Source organism: Lontra canadensis, unplaced genomic scaffold (assembly GCF_010015895.1).
Source record: "Lontra canadensis isolate GAN:19392208 unplaced genomic scaffold, GSC_riverotter_1.0 scaffold4, whole genome shotgun sequence".
In the NCBI taxonomy this organism is placed as follows: Eukaryota; Metazoa; Chordata; class Mammalia; order Carnivora; family Mustelidae; genus Lontra; species Lontra canadensis.
Window position 1 is genome coordinate 34,937,835 of NW_022630998.1, and position 20,872 is coordinate 34,958,706.

At 40.0% G+C, this 20,872-nt stretch overlaps 1 protein-coding gene across 1 annotated transcript; it reads right to left on the bottom strand.

Moving 5' to 3' along the window:
* Window positions 1–603: 603 nt before the first annotated feature.
* LOC116863920 (syntaxin-6-like) lies at window positions 604–1,335 on the bottom strand. Its single transcript, XM_032851214.1, has one exon. It carries the CDS (start codon window positions 1,201–1,203, stop codon window positions 604–606), a length of 600 nt encoding a protein of 199 aa, XP_032707105.1. The 5' UTR covers window positions 1,204–1,335.
* Between the last annotated feature and the right edge of the window lie 19,537 nt (window positions 1,336–20,872).

Below are 20,872 nucleotides of genomic sequence, written 5' to 3' on the forward strand. Positions count from 1 at the left end.
TAAGAGTTTATCCATTTTGTTTATCTTTTCAAAGAACCACCTCTTGGTTTTATTGATTTTTCTCTATTGTTTTTTAGTCTCTATGTCATTTATTTCTGCTCTGTTTTTTTTTTTTTTTCATCTGCTTTGTTTTTACTTTTTATTTTTGAGAGGGAAGTTTTTTTTATTAAAGTGAAATTTAAAAACTTTTCTTCGTTAAGTTAAAGATGTTTGACAGAGGAGGAGAGTCACAGGATGACAGAGGGAAGTCAGCTCCTGTCCTATCCTCTTCAGGACCCAAATCTCCAGGGAGGTTACACAGCCATATCCCTCTCGTGTTCCCATCCGTCACAACACTCTGAGAATCCGCCCAGAGGAAGCTGTATCTGCTTTTGCAGGGTGTAAAAATCATCATGAAAATAACTTTGCCCAAACCCTGTTGAAAATTTTATCTGATAAATGTGCTTCTTTGGGGGAGGCTAGTCTGAAAGACGAGTAAAGATGCAGCTAGATAATTAAAACAGCTTTTGGGTTTACTAGCCATGTAACTGTCAGGCTTTTTAGGGGTCTCCTAAAACGGCTCTGCCCCGCCATTCCACTGCAGCGAGAGGGGCCATGTCACACTCACACGGCCTGCTCCTCCAGCTCCCCTCCGATGCACTGGGACATGTTCTTCAGCACCCCGATGCTGCCAGAGACCAGCTCCAACTGCTCATCCTGCTGTTCCACGATCAACTGTTGCTGCGCCTGCTGCTCCTCAATGAAATGGGAGTTGGCTAACTGAAGCTCGCGATCGAGGCACCCGTATTTGTCTGTCGTTCCCGTGCTCCAGTTCTGGCCACCACTGTCCCCGAGGAGTGCCTGTCTATTTTTTCGTTCTGCTAATGCCTGCACAGATGCAGCCAACATCTGATCCTTCATGTTCCTGACAACTTGCCGAGTACTTGTGATGAAGGTTTTTCTTATACTCAATTCAGTTGCATCGAGGTTGAATTTTCTAGGATTTGCTTCAACTATGCTGATGGTCTCGTCAAGGTCCTCGAGATCCCACTCTATGCTCCGGAGGTTGTTCCTCAGCTCATTGGTGGTCCAGTCGATTTCCTCCCTCGTTGCCGTAGAGGGGTCCTGGAGGAGCTCTGTCCATCTCTGAAATAATCCCTGGGCAATGTTGACTGCTTTCTGTACCTCTCCTTTCACCACAAAGAAGGGGTCCTCCATGGACATGGCGTCCCGGAGCCCGGCTGCCTCACGCCCGCTCCGTGCACAGGGCGCCCGCGCCCTCCGAACCTCCTCCTGCCCACCCCACTGGTCTGCCGCAGCCGCCGGGGCCTCGGCCGGAGGAACCCAGAGCAGCTGGCGCGCGGAGGCCGGGGCGCACGGGACCGCCACCGGTCCAGCACTCGATGGCCCCGCAGACCGAACCCCGCTCTGCTCTGGTTTTTATTATTCCTTCCTTCTACTTACCTTGGGTTTTGTTCTTTTTGTAGATCTTTTAGTTATAAGGTTAGATTATTTGAACTTTTTCTTGTTTCTTGAGGTAGGCCTGCATTGTTACACATTTCCCTCAGAAATGTTGTCACCATGTCCCAAAGATTTTGGGCCATTTTGTTTAAATTTTCATTTGTCTCCATTATTTTTTTATTTCTTTGATTGCTTCATTGACCTATTGTTATTTAGTATTACATTGTTTTAGTCTCCACATGTTTGTGCTTTTTCTGAGTTTTTCCTTATGATTTATTTTTAGTTTCATACTGCTGTGATAGCAAAAGATATATGGTATAATTTCAGTCTTCTTAAATTTATTGAGGTTTGTTTTATGGCCTAATATGTGTTATCCTTTGGAGAATGTTCTATGTTCACTTGAAAAGAATGTATATTCTGTTGTTTTGGGATGGAATGTTCTGTATATATCTGTATGGCCACTGGTCTACTGTGTCATTGACAGATAGGTTTCCTTTTTGATTTTCTGCCTGCATAATCTATCCATTGATATAAGTGGATGTTAAAATTCTTTACTATTACCGTATTGCCATCATTTTCACTCTTTATGTCTATTAATATTTGAATTATGGAATTATGAATTTATGTGCTCCAGTGTTGAGTACATTGATATTTAAAATTGTTATGTCTTCTTATAAAGTTGATCACTCCATCATTATGTAATGCCCATATCTCTTGTTACAGTGCTTGTTTTAAAGTTTATTTTGTCTGATTAAGTATTGCTACTCTGGCTTTTTTTAAATTTTAAGTTCCATTTGTATTTTAAATATTTTTCTATCCCTTCACTTTCAAACTCTTTGTATCTTTAGGTCTGAGATGAATCTTTTATAGGTAATGGAGAGATGGGTCTTGGTTTTTTAATGCATTCTGCCATTCTGTGTCTTTTGATTAGAACATTTAGGCCATTTTTTAAAAATATTTATTTATTTGAGAGAGATCACAAGTAGGCAGAGAGGCAGGCAGAGGGAGGGGGGGAAGCAGGCTTCCTGCTGAGCAGAGAGCCCCATGTGGGGCTAGATCCCAGGACCCTGAGACCATGACCTTAGCCGGCGGCAGAGGCCTAACCCACTGAGCCACCCAGGTGCCCCTAGGCCATTTATGTTTAAAGTAATTATTGATAGGTACATACTTATTGCCATTTTAAAATTTGTTTTCTGGTTGTTTTTGTTTCTGGTTCTAGTTCTTTTTTGTTCCTTTTTTCTCTTGATCTCTTGTGTCTTTTTTTTCTTTCTCTTTATTTCTATGTATCTATCATAGGTTTTGGTCTTTTGGTTACTATGGGTTTCGTATATAGCATACTGAATAAATAGCAGTCTATATTAATTTGATGGCCTTTTAAGTTCAAACATAATTTACAAAAAGAAATACAGAAAAAAAAATCCTTTGTTTTCCTTCTTTTATTCTTCCCCCTTTTAAATTTTTAGCCCCTCTTCCATGTTTTATGTATATTTTGTCATATTTTACAAATTTCATTTATAATTTTTTACAAGATTTTATTTATTTATTTGACAGAGAGACAATGAGAGAGGCAACACAAGCAGGGGGAGTGGGAGAAGGAGAAACAGGGTTACCACTGAGCAGGGAGCCTAATGCAGGGCTTGATCCCGGGACCTTGGGATCATGACCTGAGCCGAAGGCAGATGCTTAATTACTGAGGCACCCAGGCACTGCTCATTCATAATTTTCTTATGTCTAAGTATGGGTATTTCTTTTCCACTTAAAGAAGTCCCTGTAAATTTTCTTGTAAGGCTGGCTTAGTGGTGATAAACTCCTCTATATTTTGTTTGTTTGGGAAAATCTTTATCTCTCCTTCAAATTTGAATGTGAATCTTGATGGTTGGAGTATTCTTGGTTGTAGGGTTTTTTTTTTTTTTTTCTTTCATCACTTCATTATATCATGCCACTTTCTTCTGGCTGCAAAGTGTTTGCTGAAAAATTCTCTTGATAGCCTTATAGGTTTTCCCTGGCAACTTTTTGTTTTTCTGGCTGCTTATAAGGTTCTCACTCTGTCTTTAACTTAATTATTACATGTCATGGTATGGACCTTCTTTGATTAATCTTATTTAGAATTCTGTGTGCTTCTTGGACTTGGATGTCTGTTTCCTTCCCTACGTTAGGGACATTTTCAGCTATTATTTCTTCAAATAAGTTTTTTACCCCTTTCTCTCTTCTCCCTCTGGGACCTATATAAAGCAAGTGTTCACTTGATGTTGTCCCAGAGATCCCTTAACCTATTCTCATTTTTAAAATTCTTCTTTCCTCTTCCTGTGGTTTCCATTACTCTCTCTTTCAGACTGAGATATGTTTTTCTGCATCTGCTAATCTATTATTGATTCCCCGTAGTGTGTTTTTAAAAAATTTCAGTTACTGTATTCTTCAAATTTGATTGGCTCTTTTCTATACTTTCTATCTCTTTATTGAAGGTCTCACTGCGTATTTCCACTCTTCTCTCCAGCCCAGTGAGTATCTTCACAGTCATTACTTTATATTCTTTATCAGGCTTATTGTTTATCTCCTTTTTCATTTAGTTCTCTTTCTGAGGTTTTTTTTTTTCCCTTTCTTCCTTCTTCTTCTTCTCCTTGTCCTTCCTGTTCTTTGCACGTTCTTCTCTCTCCCCATTTTGCTTGATTTTCTGTGTTTGGTTCTGTGGATTAGGCAGAACAGTTACTTCTAAATGTCCAAGGAAGGGTCTTGTGTTTGATTGTGTCCTTTGTGGACCATGTGTGCTTGGTGACTTTAGCTGGCTGGCTAGGGCAGTGGCTGGCATGAGGTGGGGGTCTGTGGGCTTTCGACATAGTGAGCATCTGCCAGGATAGCTAAAGCTGAAGGGGTGCAAGCCAGGGTGTCCCAGGGAGCTTTCTACAGGGGTTGATTTGGCAGAGTGACTGGAATTGATGCACTGTGTGGGCAAGGAGTGCCCTGAACTCTCTGTGTGGAAGATGCCTTGGCAGGATAGCTGAGCCTAGAGTGGTGCAAGCCAGGGTGGCCTGGGGCTCTCCACACAGAGAGCAACTTGGTAGGATAGCTGAAGCTGAAGTGGATATAAACCACGGTGTTTCTGGACTCTCTGTGCAGAGGATACCCTGATAGGCATCTTGAGCTGAGGTGCATTATAGGCCAGGAGGTCCTGGGGTGCTTTATGTAGGAGGGAACCTCCTATGACAGGTAAAACTAGAATGTGCAAGGACTGGTTTGAAAGTTCCTGGGTTCTACACACAAAATGTGCCCTGGCAGGATAGCTGAAGCTGAACTGGGTACAAGCTGGGTACAATCTTTTAAACCATAGCTTTTTAAAATTTTCGAGTTCATAGTGGGTACTGGCCAGGTGACTAGAGCCTAGGCCGGCATGGGCATGAATGTTCCAGGTGCTTCACACAGGGGGTGCCCCAGTGAAGTAGCTGAAACTGATGCAGGCATGGACCTGGGGTTCTCAGGGTACTGTGCACGGGGGTTACCCTCACAGGATGGCCAGATCTGAAGACGGCAACTGAAAGGTTCCAGTGCATTCTGCACTGAGGTGACCTAGCAAGCCTTCTGAAGCTGAAGTGCTGTGAGCCTGGAGTGTTTGGGGGAAGCTTTGCACCTGTGTCAACTTGGTGTCAATCCTGTGGCTGCAGTGAACACTGACCAAGGGTGTTACAGTGTGCACTGCCCTGTGGGTGCCCTTGTGGGATGGCTGGTGCTGGTGTGGGTTAGGGGTTGGGGCTCACTCAGGCTGGTTAGTGTACCCAGACTGGCCTGTGCTTTGAAGGTGAAGGGAGAGTGCAGACCATGTCTGTTAGAACCTCCCATTGGGTGACAATTCCAGCAGCTCCCCCACTGTCTTGCAGAATTCCAAGGCTTATTCTTCTATATTCTTCTAAGGCATATACTCTTCTATATGCTAGTTGATCTTTTAAACCATAGCTTTTTAAAATTTTCTTTCTTTTTTTTTTCAAAGAATGTATTTATTTGTTTGACAGAGAGAGACCCAGTGAGAGAGGGAATGCAAGCAGGGGGAGTAAGAGAGGGAGAAGCAGGATCCCTGCAGAGCAGGGAGCCCGAGGTGGGGCTCGATCCCAAGACCTGGGATCATGACCGGAGATGAAGGCAGATGCTCAACTGACTGAGCCACCCAGGCGCCCCTAAAATTTTCAATATTTAATTAATTTATTTTAATTCCAGGGTAATTAGCATACAGTGTTATATTAGTTTTAGGTATACAGCATTAGTTTTGGGTGTACAGATTCAGCATTTCCATAAACTACTCAGTGGTCATCAAAAGAAATGTAATCTTGGGGTGCCTGGGTGGCTCAGTGGGTTAAAGCCTCTGCCTTCGGCTCAGGTCGTGATCCTGGGGTCCTGGGAATCGAGCCCCGCGTCAGGCTCTCTGCTCCATGGGGAGCCTGCTTCCTCCTCTCTCTCTCTGCCTGCCTCTCTGCCTACTTGTGATCTCTGTCTGTCAAATAAATAAAAATCTTTTAAAAAAATTAAAAAAAAAAAAGAAATGTAATCTTAATCCCCTTCATCTGTCTCCCTACCTGCCTCTTCTCTGGTAACCAACTATTTGGTCTCAACTAACAGTTGTCTGTTTTTTTTGTTCATTTGTTTTGGTTTGTCTCTTTTTTTCCCCTTTGTTCTTTGTTTCCTAAACTCCACATATAATGAAACTTTATTTTTCTTTCTCTGACTGGCTTATTTCTTTTACCTTTATACTCTAGCTCTGTCCATGTTATTACAAATGGAAAGATTACAATTTTTTTAAGTTTTTATTTAAATTACAGTTAGTTAACATACGGTGTAATATTGTACATTTTAGTGATCTGGCACATGAAACACCTTGTGCTCATCACAAGTGCCCGTAATCCCCATTACCTATTTAACCAATCCCCCCACACTTCTCCTCTCTGATAACCATTAGTTCTCTATAGTTAAGAGTCTGTTTCTTGGTTTGCCTCCCTCTTTCCCCCTCCTATGCTATGATCACTCTTTCTCACAGCTGAATAGTATTTCATTATATACACACATAATACATACATACATATTGCATACATAAAACATACATAACACACACACACACACACACACACACACACACACCACATCTTCTTTATCCATTCATCTATCATTGGGCATTTGGGCTGCTTCCATAACTTGGCTATTGTTAATGATGTTGCAGTAAACATAGGGGTGCATACATCCCTTCAAATTTGAATTCAAATTTTCCTATTCTTTGGGTAGATGCCCAATAATGTGATTAAAGGAATGTAGGGTAGTTCTATTTTTAATTTTTTGAGGGAATTCCGTACTGTCTTCCACAGTGGCTGCAGCAATTTGCATTCCCACTAACAGTACACGAGGGTCCTTTTTCTCCACATCCTCATCAATTCTTGTTGTTTCTTGAGTTTTTGATTTCAGCTATTCTTTTTTTTTTTTAAGATTTTATTTATTTATTTGAGAGAGAGAGACAGTGAAAGAGAGCATGAGACAGGGAGAAGGTCAGAGGGAGAAGCAGACTCCCTATGGAGCTGGGAGCCTGATATGGGACTCGATCCTGAGACTCCGGATTCATGACCTAAGCCGAAGGCAGTTGCTTCACCAACTGAGCCTCCCAGGCACCATGATTTCAGCTATTCTGACAGGTGTGAGGTGCTACCTCATTTGGGGTTTGATTTGTATTTCTCTGGTGATGAGTGATGTGGAGCATCTTTTTATGTATCTCTTGGATACATGAAAAGACAAAGACATCTGGATCTCTTTTTTGCAGACATGGCAGCTCATGTCTTCTGCCCATTTTTAATCTGATTATTTGTTTTTTGGTGTTGAGTTATATAAGTTCTTTATATATTTTGTGTACTATCTCTTTGTTGGATATATTATTTACAGATATCTTCTCCCATTCCATGGGTCGAAGTTTTGTTTTGTTAATTGTCTTAGTTTTAGTTTTGTTGTTTCTTTTGCTGTGCAGAAGCTTTTTATTTTGATGTAGTCCCAGTAGTTTAGTTTTGCCTTTGTTTCCCTTGTCTTAGGAGACCTGTCTAGAAGATTTTGTTACAGCTGATGGCAGAGAAATTATTACATATGCTCTCTTCTAGGATTTTTATAGTTTCACACGTCATATATAGATCCTTAATCCATTCTGAGTTTGTGTTTATGGTGTAAGAAAGTGGTCTAGTTTTGTTCTTTTGCATGTAGCCATCCAGTTTTCCCAACACTATTTTTTTTTTTAAATTTTATTTATTTATTTGCCAGAGAGAGAGAGCGAGCATGGGAGCACAGGCAGACAGAGTGGCAGGCAGAGACAGAGGGAGAAGCAGGCTCCCTGCCGAGCAAGGAGCCCGATGTGGGACTCAATCCCAGGACCCTGGGATCATGACCTGAGCCGAAGGCAGCTGCTTAACCAACTGAGCCACCCAGGCGTCCCCCCAACACTATTTTTTTTTTAAAGATTTTATTTATTTATTTGACAGAGAGAGAGAGATCACAAGTAGGCAGAGAGGCAGGCAGAGAGAGAGGGGGGAAGCAGGCTCCCCGCTGAGCAGAGAGCCTGACGTGGAGCTCGATCCCAGGACCCTGGGATCATGACCTGAGCCGAAGGCAGAGGCTTTAACCCACTGAGCCACCCAGGCGCCCCCCCCAACACTATTTTTAATAGACTTTTTCCCATTGCATATTTTTGCTTTCTTTGTTGAAAATTAATTGACCATGTATTTGTGTGTTTGGGTCTCTATTCTGTTTCACTTATATATGTTTCTATATTTGTGCCAGTACCATACTGTTTTGATTACTACAGCTTTGTAGTATAACTTGAAGTCTGTAATACCTCCAGTTTTGTCCTTTTCCAAGACTACTTTGGCTATTTGGGGTCTGTGGTTCCATACAAATTTTATGATTATTCATTCTAGTTCCATGAATAATCCTATAGGTATTTTGATAGGGCTGCCTTAAATCCGTACATTGCTTTTGGTGGTATAGACATTTTAACAATAGTTTTTCATCCAGTCCATGAACATGGAATGTCTTTTAATTTCTTTGTGTCGTCTTCAATTTCTTTCATGAATGTTTTATAATTTTAGAGTACAGGCCCTTCACCTCTTTGGTTAATTTATTCCTAGGTATTTTATTATTTTTGGTGCACATTGCAAATGTGATTGTTTTCTTAATTTCTCTTTCTGCTACTGCATTATCAGTGTTTAGAAATGCAGTGGATTTCTGTACATTCATTTTTTTAATCCTGTGAGCTTATTGAATTCATTTATTCTAGTTTTTTGGTGGATTCTTTCAGGTGCTTTATATTTATTATCATGTTCTCTACAAATAGTGAAAATTTTACTTCTTCCTTACCCATTTGGATGCTTTTTACATTTTTTTTTTGTTGTTGACTTATTGCTGTGGCTATGACTTCCATACTACGTTGAATAAAAATAGTGAGAGTGGACATCCTTGTCTTGTTCGTGAACCTAGGGGAAAAGCTCTCAGTTTTTCCCCAATGAGCATGATATTTGCTGTGGGTTTTTTTTATATAAGGCCATTGTTACATTGAAGTATGTTCCCTCTAAATCTACTTTGTTGAGGGTTTTTTTCTTTTAATCATGAATGGATGTTGTACTTAGTCAAACACCTTTTTTGCATCATCTGTCAAAATGATCATATGGTTCTTATCCTTCTCTTATTTTTTTTCAAAGATTTTATTTATTTATTTGACAGACAGAGATCTCAAGTAGGCAGAGAGGCAGGCAGAGAGAGAGAGGGGGAGGCAGGCTTCCTGCTGAGCAGAGAGTCCGATGCGGGGCTCTATCCCAGGACCCTGGGATCATGACCTAAGCCGAAGGCAGAGGCTTTAACCTACTAAGCCACCCAGGTGCCCCTTATCCTTCTCTTATTGATGTGATGTTTCATGTTGATTGATTTGTGAATATTGAACCACTTTGTAATCCAGGAATAACTCCTACTTGATTGCTGTGAATGATTTTTTTTAATATATTGTTGGATTTGATTTGCTAATATTTTGTTGAGTATTCTTGCATCTGTGTTCATGAGAGATTTTGGCCTATAGTTGTCTTTTTTTTTTGGTGTCTTTATTGGTTTTGGTATCAAGGTAATGATGGCCTAATACAATGAAGTTGTGAGTTTTCCTTCCTCTTCTGGATTTTGGAATACTATGAGAAGAATAGGTATTGACTCTCCTTTAAATATTTGGTAGAATTTACCTGTGAAGATGTCTGGTCCTAGACTTCTGTTTGTTGGGACTTACTAGCAATGAAATTGACAGTAATTAGTGTGTGACATTTTTCTCTTTCTTCCTGCTTCAGATTTGGTATATGTTTCTAGGAATTTATCCATTTCTTCCAGGCTGTCCAAGTTGTTGGCATATGGTTTTCCATAATATCCTCATAATTGTTTGTATTTCTGTGGTATTGATGGTTGTTTCTCATCTTACATTTGTGATTCTATGTGGGTTCTCTCTCCCTCTCTGTCTCTGTCTCCGTCTCTTTTCCTTTTTTATTAGTCTGATTAGAGGTTTATCAATTTTGTTGATCTTTTCAAAGAACCAGCTCCTGGTTTCTTGATCTAGTCTATTGGTTTTTTAGTTTCTATATCATTTATTTCTGCTGTAATATTTATTATTTCCTTCCTTTTGCTGAGTTTGAGTTTTGTTTGTTCTTCTCTATCTACTCCTTTAGGTGTGAGGTAGGTTGTTTATTTGAGACTTTTCTTGCTTCTTGAGGTAGGTCTGTATTGCTATCAGCTTTTCTGTTAGAACCGCTTTAGTGTATCCCAAGGATTTTGGAGAGCTGTGTTTTCATTTTCTTTTGTCTCCGTGTATTTTTTCTTTTTCTCTTTGGTTTCTTGGTTGACCCATTCATTGTTTAGTAGCATGTTACTTAATCTCCATGTATTTGTGGTCTTTCCAGATTTTGTCTTGTGATTGATTTTTAGTTTAACAGTGTTGTGGTCATAAAATGACTTTGATTTTTTAGAATTTGTTAAGACTTGTTTTGTGGCTTAATATATGATATATTCTGGAGAATGTTCCATGTGCATTTAAAAATAATGTGTATTGTTCTACTTATGGTGGGAAGTTCTGAATATATCTGTTAAATCCATCTGGACCAGTGTGTCATTGTAAGCCCCCGTTTCCTTGTTGATTTTTTATTTGAATGATCTGTCAATTGATGCATATGGGGTGTTAACTTTCCTTACTATTAACATTCTTGTATTATTACTGATTAGTCACTCTATGTTTGTTATTAACTGTTTTATGTATTTGGGTGCTCCCATGTTGGGTGCCTAGATATTTAAAATCCTTATATCTTCTTATTGGGTTGTCTCCTTTATTATTATATAGTGTCCTTTTTTGTCTCTTTTGTTACATTCTTTGTTTTAAAGTCTACTTTGTCTGATACAGAAATTGTTACTCTGTCCTTGTTTTGACATCTATTTGCATAATATGTATTTCTCCATACCCTCACTTTCAATCTGCAGATGTCTTTAGGTCTGAAATGAGTCTCTTACAGGCAGCAAAGAGATGGGTGTTTTTTTCATTTGTTTATTTTTTATTTTATGTATTCTGTCATCCTGTGTCTTTTGACTGGGGCTTTTAGTCCTTTTACATTCAAAGTAATAATTGACAGGTATGTAGTTATTGTCATTATGTTACTTGTTTTCTGATTGTTTCTGTCGTTCTCTGTTTTTTCTCTTGCTCTATTCTCTCATGGTTTGCTGGCTTTCTTTAGTGATAGACTTTGATTCTTTTCTATCTTTTGCATGTCATTTTTTTTTAAGATTTTATTTATTTATTTGACAGACAGAGATCACAAGTAGGCAGAGAAGCAGGCAAGAGAGAGAGGAGGAAGCAGACTCCCTGCTGAGCAGAGAGCCCCGGAGGACTCTGGGATAATGACCTGAGCTGAAGGCAGAGGCTTTAACCCACTGAGCTACCCAGGCGCCCCATGTCATTGGTTTTTGACTTGTGGTTACCACTGTTTTTATATAAAATCTCCTGCATACAGCAGTCTGTGTTAAGTTGGTGGTCAATTAAATTTCAACCCACTCTTTACTCCTCTCACCCCCTGCCTCCCATTTTGGGTATATGATTTCATACTTTATATCCTTTTATTTTTGTGATTCCTTTGACTGACTTTACCAATACATTTATTTTTACTGCTTTTGTGTTTCCTACTTTTTATACCCTTACTTATGGTCTTTCCTTTCCACTCCAAGAGTCCCCTTTAATATTTCTTGTAGGATTATTTTAGTGGTCATGCACTCCTTTAACTTTTGTTTACCTGGAAAAACTCTTATTTCTCCTCTTCTGAATGACAGCCTTGCTGGAAAGAGTATTTTTGGCTGCAGATCTTCTGTCTGCTCTTTGAATATATGATACATCATGATATATCATGCAGTCCCTTCTGGCCTGCAAAATTTCTCATTAAAATTTCTCTAATAGCCTCATGGGCTTTCCTTTGTATAGAACTGTCTTTTTTTCTCTTGCTGCTTTTAAAATTTTTTCTTCATCACTGCTTTTTGCCATTTGAATTACTGTGCATCTTGGCGTTGACATCCTTCAGTTGATTTTGTTGTGGGATCTCTGTGCCTTCTGGATCTGGATACGTTTCCTTCCCAGATTAGGCAAGAGTTCAGATATTATTTCTTCAAATAAATTTTCTGTCCCTTTTCCCCTTCTTTTGGGATCCTTATAATGTGGATATTATTCCAACTGATGGAGTCACTGATTTCCTTAAGTCTGTTCTTATTTTACATAATTCCTTTCCTCTCACCTGCTCAGCTTGATTACTTTCAGTTAGTTACTCTGTATTCCACATCATCAATTCGTTCTTCTGCTTCCTCTCACCTATTATTTATTCCATGTAGTGTATTTTTAATTACTTCTATTGTTTTCTTCATCTCTGATTGATTCTTTTTTCTCTCTTTTTTAAAGGTCTCACTGATGTCCTCTGGTCTTTTCTCAAGTCCAGAGAGTATCTTTATGGTTATTACTTTAAATTCTCTATCAGGCATATTACTTTTATTTGTTTTTCTTAGGACTTTTGCTGTATTTTTGTCCTGTTCTTTCACCTACGACATATTCCTCTGTCTCACTTCATTTGACTCTGTTTCTCTGTTAGGAAAGTCAGCTTTGTCTCCTGCTCTTGAAAGTAATGGCCTTATGAAGATGTCGTCCTGTAGCGTCCTATAGTGCAGTGTACCCTGTTCACTAGAACCTGGCACTTCTGGGGTTCTCCTGTGGGTGTTGCATGCACCCTGCTGTTCTGTTTAGCAGCTTTTTCATTCAGTCCAGTCATTTGCAGTGGTTCTTTCTGCCTACGTTGTGGGCAGTGTTTGGATCCTGTGGTGTTAGTGGACTACCGTAGGGCCATTTTGGCCTTGAGTTTAGTAAGACAATCTGTTTGCCAGAGATGCAGTAGCCACCAGACTGCCAGGCACCCTCCTTTGTTGTAGGTGCAACAAATGAAGCTGTTCATCTTAAAAACAGTAAAGAAAAGCTGTGTTGTCCCTGACTAGCTTTTGTTGGTGGGCAGTGCCTGCAGTGAGATCAGGTCAACTATCTGCCCCCATCCCTCTCCTGGGACCACCTTCTGACTAGTGTGTTAGGTTATCTTCACCCCACCCCAGGGCAGGAATCACTTGGGAGTGGTGCTGGCCCCTATCTGGTCTCTTGTACACTGTCAGGCTTGTGACCCTTGTTCAAATGGGCTCCAGCCCAGAGCTTATTAGAGGAGGAAGGGCTTGGGATGCCATTAAGGTTTGCCTTGAGACCAGGCCTACCTGGCTGGGGCCACACTTTTAACAAGGTGTGGGCAGTGAGGCAAGTGTGCCTGGAAAGGGTAGAGCCCCAGAATTTGGAGTGGGGCAATGTGGGGGAGGGTGTTGGGGCAAGGCTTGGTGTAAGCAGGTTAGGTAGTGAATATAGATGCTGTGCTTATTGCTGAAGGTGGCCTTGTGTTTTATGCTGTGCCGTGGGGAAGAAAAGTGGTTCCTGCTGGTTCCTTGGTTCCTTGAGAACTCCCTTAGCCATCCCAGGACCAGCTCTGTGATTAGTAAATAATTCTCCCTTCCTTGTGCCCCAGGAGTTTTTCAAATTGCTGTTCCTACTCTGTATCTTGGGGGAGGGGCTGTTTATCCTACCATCTCTTTAAGGGAATGGACTCAGGTTCCTGTCATCCTCTGGGCTGTCTTAGCACCCAGCCCACTGATTTTTAAAATTCCATTCTTAGGTCCTGCTGGTTGTAAGAACTCACAAATTTTGGTCCCTTTAGTTTTCACAGCCAAATATTTGGGTGATTTGTCATCCCCATGTGGTCTTCCCTATGTGATAGTCTATTTCTCTCTGTTCTCTGAACTTTCAGGTTCCTCTCTCCCACAGATGGCCCCCAAGGTCAGTTTAGCTTCCCATTCTGTGTCTTCCTTGCCTACCCTCTTCAGTGTATCCTCTTCTCTTCCTTTAGTTTTGGAATTTGTTCTGCCAGTCTTTGGGTCATTTTCTGCATTATTTACACTGATCTGCATGTTACCTAGTTTTATCCATAGGACACAGTGAGCTTAGGGTCCTCCTACTCTGACATCGATCCAGTTTCTCCAAACAAGAGCTTTAAAAAAAAAAAAAGAATGAAGCAAGAAAAAGGAGAAAATAAAGAAAGAAAGAAAAAAAAGAAACCCAAAACAATAAAAGCAAAAGCAACAACAACAAATAGAAAAAGAACAACCAACCAACCAACCAAACAAACAAACAAAACCTTGTGGTTTATTTTCTGTGCCTCTGGTGTGGGCTTGTGAACCCTGAGCTCACTGAGGCTGCAAGCTGGCTATGGACTGAACCGTGTTCTCATCTGGGCATTTAAGGTAGAAGTGAGAGAGTATTTCCACAGGTTCTTAGCCCCTTCAAACTGTGGTGTGTGTGCGTGTGTGTGTGTGTGTGTGTGCGCGCGTGCGTGCGCATGTGTCCTGGTGTGGGCTTGCGGACCTTGGCTTAACTGAAGCCAGTAACTCACTGTGTCCATTGGACTTGCCAGTTATGACATTTGGACTCTGTTCTATTCTGGGCTTCTAAGGGGGAATAGGAACATAAACTGTGTTGTTTTCTAATGCCTCTGTCCTGGAGAGCATTCCTGTAGCTCCTCTGCCATTTGGCTTTCTAATGCTATCTCTTTTAAATGTTAGGTGCTCTTTTAAAACTGTTTTTTTGTGTGCCCAAGGACAGAGGGATCTCTTGCCTGTCAGTCAGTCCTATCCCTTTCCACTGCTGTTTGCTATTCCCTTTGTTGCTGTGTCTCACTCTCTCTTGCTGTTCTCTCTGGCCTTTCTCTCTATTTTTGGTTGTGCAGAAGCTGTTCAGTTGGCTCTCAGTCCTTCAGGAGAAATTGTTCTATAAATAGGTGTAATTTGTTGTGTTCCATGGAAAAGGGGAGTTCAGGGTCTTCCTACATCCCATCTTGGACCAGCACCTCTGTTGACAGTTTAAATCAGTGAATTGTATGACATGTGAATTATATCTCAAAGCTAGTTGAAAATATTATAGAATAATTATTAAGAATAAGATTAAAGAAAACTGAACTGTTTTCATTGCACGATAACTTTGACTTTTAAAAATGGATGTGGGGGGGGCGCCTGGGGGCTCAGTGGGTTAAGCTACTGCCTTTGGCTCAGGTCATGATCTCAGGGTCTTGGGATTGAGCCCGCATCAGGCTCTCTGCTCAGCAGGGAGCCTGCTTACCCCCACCATCTCTCTGCCTGCCTCTCTGCCTACTTGTGAGCTCTGTCTGTCAAACAAATAAATAAAATCTTTAAAAAAAAAAAAAAAAGGATTTAGTAGAGCCTGGATGGCACAGTTGGTTAAGTATCTGACTTGTGGTCTCAGCTCAGGTCATGATCTCAAGTGCCCTGAAATGGAGCCCATGATGGGCTCTGCACTCAGGGCAGGGTCTGCTTGCCCCACTTTCTCCCCTTTTGCCCATCTCCCTGCTTGCTTGGTTTCTCTCTCTCTTTCTCAAGTAATAAATATACAAAATCTTTAAAGTGCTTGCAGAGGCAGCTGGCTGTGAAAGCTACCAACTCTGAGTCATAAGGCTAGATGCTGGAGGCCAGAAGATAATGGGATAACATCTGTAAAGTGTGGAAAGAAAGCACTGGTGTGGCTCAGTTGGCTCAGGTCCTGATGTCAGGGTTGTGAGATTGACCCTTGCCTCTGGCTTGGTGCTAGGGGCATGGAGCCTGCTTAAGATTCTCTCTCTCTGTTTTTCCTCTCTCTGTGCCCCTCCCCTCGAAAAAGAAAAGATGCTGAAAGAAAACAGCAACCTTAGATTCCATAAACAATGAAAATTCTTCAGAAATGAAAGTGAAATAGAGACATTTTCTGATAAAAATAATTGAATTTATTATCAGCAGACATGGATTAAAAGGGAGCTCTGTGTAATTTCCACACAATGACTGTGCCCCTGGGGCACTTTAAAAGGGAGTTCTTTAGCCAGAAGGCAGATGATCACTGGAAAGAAACACAGTAATGCAGAAAGAAATGAAGAGCACTAGGAAAGGTAAATATGTGAATAAAATTAGGTGGCTTTGGATTATCGAAAATAAAAATATAGAGTTTAAAATGTATGTAGAGTTGAATGATGTATAAATATATATTGTATTATAACATATATTTCACAGGCTGGGTAAAATATATTTTAAAAATAGCACAAAATGTGGGCGGGGATACATAGTGTTGAAGTGTTGTAAAATCCTTGCATGGTCTGGGTTAATGGTAAAAATACTGATTTGTAATTGATAATTGAGGATGCAAGTTCTCATCTCTAGGGAAACCGATAAAAGAATAATAGGTGAGTGTATAACTAATGTGCAGTAGAAAAATTAACTCATCAGGCCTGAGTTGATCATACCCTGCACATACCACGGTCCTCAAGACTGGCCCTTGAACAGCTCCTGAGAAATAACCTCTAAGCCCCTGGATATCCTGTCTTTGCATACCTGGTACTGTGGGCCATCCCTGCTATTTTTTTTGCTAACAGTGTGAATTATGGTAAACACCTACTTTTGTTCATCTGTGACCTTCAGCCATGCTTTATCAGTTTGGGAGTGGTGGTGGGAGGGGCTGCATTGGAGTCTGATTGGCTGGAGTCAGTTACCCAGGTGCTCTATGTCTGTTTGTGATGACCGACCCCCAAAACCCCTCTCCTGCGAAAAAACCTCCTTATATGTTGATAATACTTCAGTAGAGCTGGGGTGGACCCCTGGACACTAAAACCTGTGTGAATTTCCCTTGGCCCTACCTCTCTTGGCAATTGTTTGCATGTTGTTATACATCACTGGTGGGAGAATTAAGTGCTGTTACTTACATTGAGGAAGGTCACCTGGAAAGCTGAGCCTGGTTTCTTCTGAATTCCACTATGCACCATTTTCCTTTGCTGATTTTTTAAAAAATTTTTAAATTAAATTAAATTTATTTTATTTTTATAAACATATAATGTATTTTTAGCCCTAGGGGTACAGGTCTGTGAATCGCCAGGTTTACACACTTCACAGCACTCATCACAATCACAGCACACACACCCCCCAGTGTCCATAACCCCACCACCCTCTCCTGACCTCCCTCCCCACAGCAACCCTCAGTTTGTTCTGCGAGATTGAGTTCCTTTCCTGATTTTAACCTATGTATTTTCTTTGTATTAAATCATAATGGTGAGTATATCGTTTTTCTAGATTCTGAGTTATTCTAGGAAATCATTGAACTTGAGAGTGGTCTTGGGATCTGCTGATACAACAAACAAATTGTTGATTAACAACTAATAAATTAACACTAACAAGTCAATAGAGGGGGAAAATGGATTAATAGTAAATTCTTGATTGAGAGGAAAAAGAGGAAAAACAGATGAGGTAAGTGGAAAACATGAATTAAGCAGAGAGAATTTGATTTACATATTATAATTCTACTAAGTGGGCTAAAGAATTAAAAGATAAACTGCCAGACTCATTTTTTTTTTTAAGATTTTATTTATTTATTGGACAGAGAGAGAGAGATCGTAAGTAGGCAGAGAGGCAGGCAGAGAGAGAGAGGAAGGGAAGCAGGCTCCCTGCTGAGCAGAGAGCCCAATGCGGGGCTCGATCCCAGGACTATGAGATCATGACCTGAGCTGAAGGTGGAGGCTTAACCCACTGAGCCAACCAGGTGCCCCTCAATTTTTTTAATCCAACTCTATGCTGTTTACAGTGCCACATCTGAAATATAAGGACATAAAAGATTTAAAATAAAAGGATGAGGGTAGATATTCCAGGCAAACACAATCCACAGGAATGCTATTGTAGCCATACTAGTATAAGATGAAGTCGATTTTACTGATGTAGAGATGTTTAATGTTAAAAAGGTTAATTCCAGGGGTGCCTGGGTGGCTCAGATGGTTAAGCATCTGCCTTCAGTTTGGGTCATGATTTCCAGGTCCTGGGATTGAGCCCCACATAGGGCTCCTGGCTCAGTGGGGAGTCTGCTTCTCACTCCCCCTCTACCTCTCCCCCAATGTGTATTCTTTCTCTCTGTCTCAAATGGATAAATAAAATCTTAAAAAAAAAAAAAAGAAAATTTAAAAAAAGTTAATTCCACAGACAGGTATTTGTCCTATATTTGTATGCCTTTAATAACATGTCAAATAAAATTTAGAAAAAGAAAACTGACCATTCCACAATCATAGTTGGCTATTAACTTATGTCTCAATCACCAATAGAAGTAGGAAAAAAACTAAGTAAAAATATAAAAGAACTCTTAATCCAGTGGACATAGAACCCAGGACTCAATAACTGAAGAACACACATTTTTTTAAGTGCGCATAGAATATTCACTAAAATTGATTCTCTGCTGAGACATAAGGCAAATTTCCATAAATGTTGAGGGATTGAAATCATGCAGAGCCTGTTTCCTGGTCACTGTGAAAATAAGGTAGAAATCAATAACTGAAAAATAACTAGTAAGTGCCAAAATATTTGGAAATTAAGCAACAGTTTGTGTGTAACTCATGAGTGAAAGGAGCAGTCACATGGGAATCTAGGAAATACTGAGCTATATGATAATGAAAACACAATATATCAAAACATGATATACTCTAAGACTGTTTTTAGTGGAATGCTTATATCTCTAAAGGCATTATACTGGCATGAAAGAAGGGCTGACTATCAGTGAACTAAATATACAATTTACAAGGTTAGTAAAATAACAGTTAATTAAACCCAAAGAATGTAGAAAAAGGAAAATAATAAAAGAATAGAAAGCAATTGAATAGGAAGAAAAGGACAGTAGAGAAAACACACCAAAAGCAGTTCTTTGAAAGGATTAATAAATTTGATTATCTAATACTGATGAAGAAATCAGAGAAGGCATAAATGACCAATAACAGTAAAAATGAGACATTGGGGCGCCTGGGTAGCTCAGTGGGTTAAGACTCTGCCTTCAGCTCAGGTCATGATCTCAGGGTCCTGGGATTGAGTCCCGAATCAGGCTCTCTGCTCAGCAGGGAGCCTGCTTTCTCCTCTATGTCTGCCTCTCTGCCTACTTGTGATCTCTATCTGTCAAATAAATAAATAAAAGCTTTAAAAAAATAAAATAAAAATGAGACATTGCCACAAATCCTAGTTATTAAAGAGACAACAAAGAGAATGTTATTTACTCCTTTTTTACATATAAATTTGAAATTTTCGACAACAAATTGAAAAAATAACAAAATGGAATCAAGGAGGGATTAAAAAATTAAATTTTCTATTGAAGAAATTGAGTCTAATTAGAACATCCACTCAAAAAGAAAACTAAAGTGTCAGATGATTCACTAGTGAATTTTTTCAAACATTTAAGTAAGCAAAAACTCCAATACATAGACTTTTCCAGAAAACAAAAAAAAGAGAGTGCATTTTCCAACTCTGTGAGACTAGAGTAACTTTTATACCAAAACCCAACAAAGACAAGAGAATACAGGAAAAGAAAATAAAGGCCGATCTCCTTCTTGTGTACATTGTAGTGAGAAAATATTTTCTTGACACGATTACTACAATGACATCTGTCACGGGTCAAAAGGGAAAAATGGACTTAACCTAGGGGAGACTCTTCTCTTTTGTCACAGAGACTACCAACCCATACTAATAGCTCCTTGCCTTTGCTAACCTACTAAATAGAATTCCTTATTGTCTGCTTTTTCATCTAAAACAACCCACTGTCAGTTCCTCTCTGGACTTCTTAGTCTTTTTTTTTTTTTTTTAAAGATTTATTTATCTTGAGAGAGAGAGAGAGTGCTGGCGCGCAGCACGTGCGCGCGCGCACACACACGCACACTCTCTGTAGGGGGAGGGGGCAGTGAGAGAGAATCCAAGCAGACTTCATGCTGACCACGGAGACTAATGCGGGTCTCGATTTCATGACCCCGAGATCACAACCTGAGCTAAAACCAAAAGTTAGTTGCTTAACTGCACCACCTACGTACCCCTACTTCCTTTTAGTCTTGACCTAGTTTTCCAGCTGGTTTTATTCAGACTATCCAGTTTAAGTGTGTTGATGGGGAAGCCCTGTGCTGAAGGGCCTATGAGGCCTCAACCTATTCCCAGCTCTGCTTTTGTTTTCTACTCTTTCACCCCTGTGTGCCACTTGTGAGGTCCCTCAAGGTGTGCTGTATTCTTCCTCCATGGAGTTGTATGTCTTAATAAATCTGACTTGTTTCTTTTACATCCAGTCTGGATGTTTTGTGCTCAGTCATCTAAACCTATTGAAAAAGGAGATCCTTGCGGATCCACTGTAGGCATTCATTGGTAAGCTAATGAAAATGAACAGACACATGTAGACCTACAAATTCAAAATAAAATATCAGCGAATTGAATCCAGCTATGTATAAAACTAATAACATCATTAGTTTTTCCAGAAATGCAAGATTAGTTCAACATTAAAAAAAAAATCATTGGAATTCACATTAACAAAATATAAGACAAAAATTCCCCAAATGTTCCTCTCCATAGATGAAGAAAAAAATTGGATAAAAATCTTGTACTTTTTAATAAAAGCTTTTAGCAAACTATGAATAAAAGCCTACATTCTTAGACTAATACAGAATATTTACACAAATAGTAAACATTAAATTTGATATTGAAATATCAAAAACTTTCTTTCCTGAGGTAGGAACACAGATGCCAACTTTTACAATTCCTTTTTTCTTTTTTTTTTTTCCCAAAGATTTTATTTATTTATTTGACAAAGAGATATCACAAGTAGGCAGAGAGGCAGGCAGAGAGAGAGGGGGAAGCAGGCTCCCTGCTGAGCAGAGAGCCCGATGCGGGACTCAATCCCAGAACCCTGAGATCATGACCTGAGCCAAAGGCAGAGGCTTAACCCACTGAGCCATCCAGGCGCCCCAACTTTTACAATTTC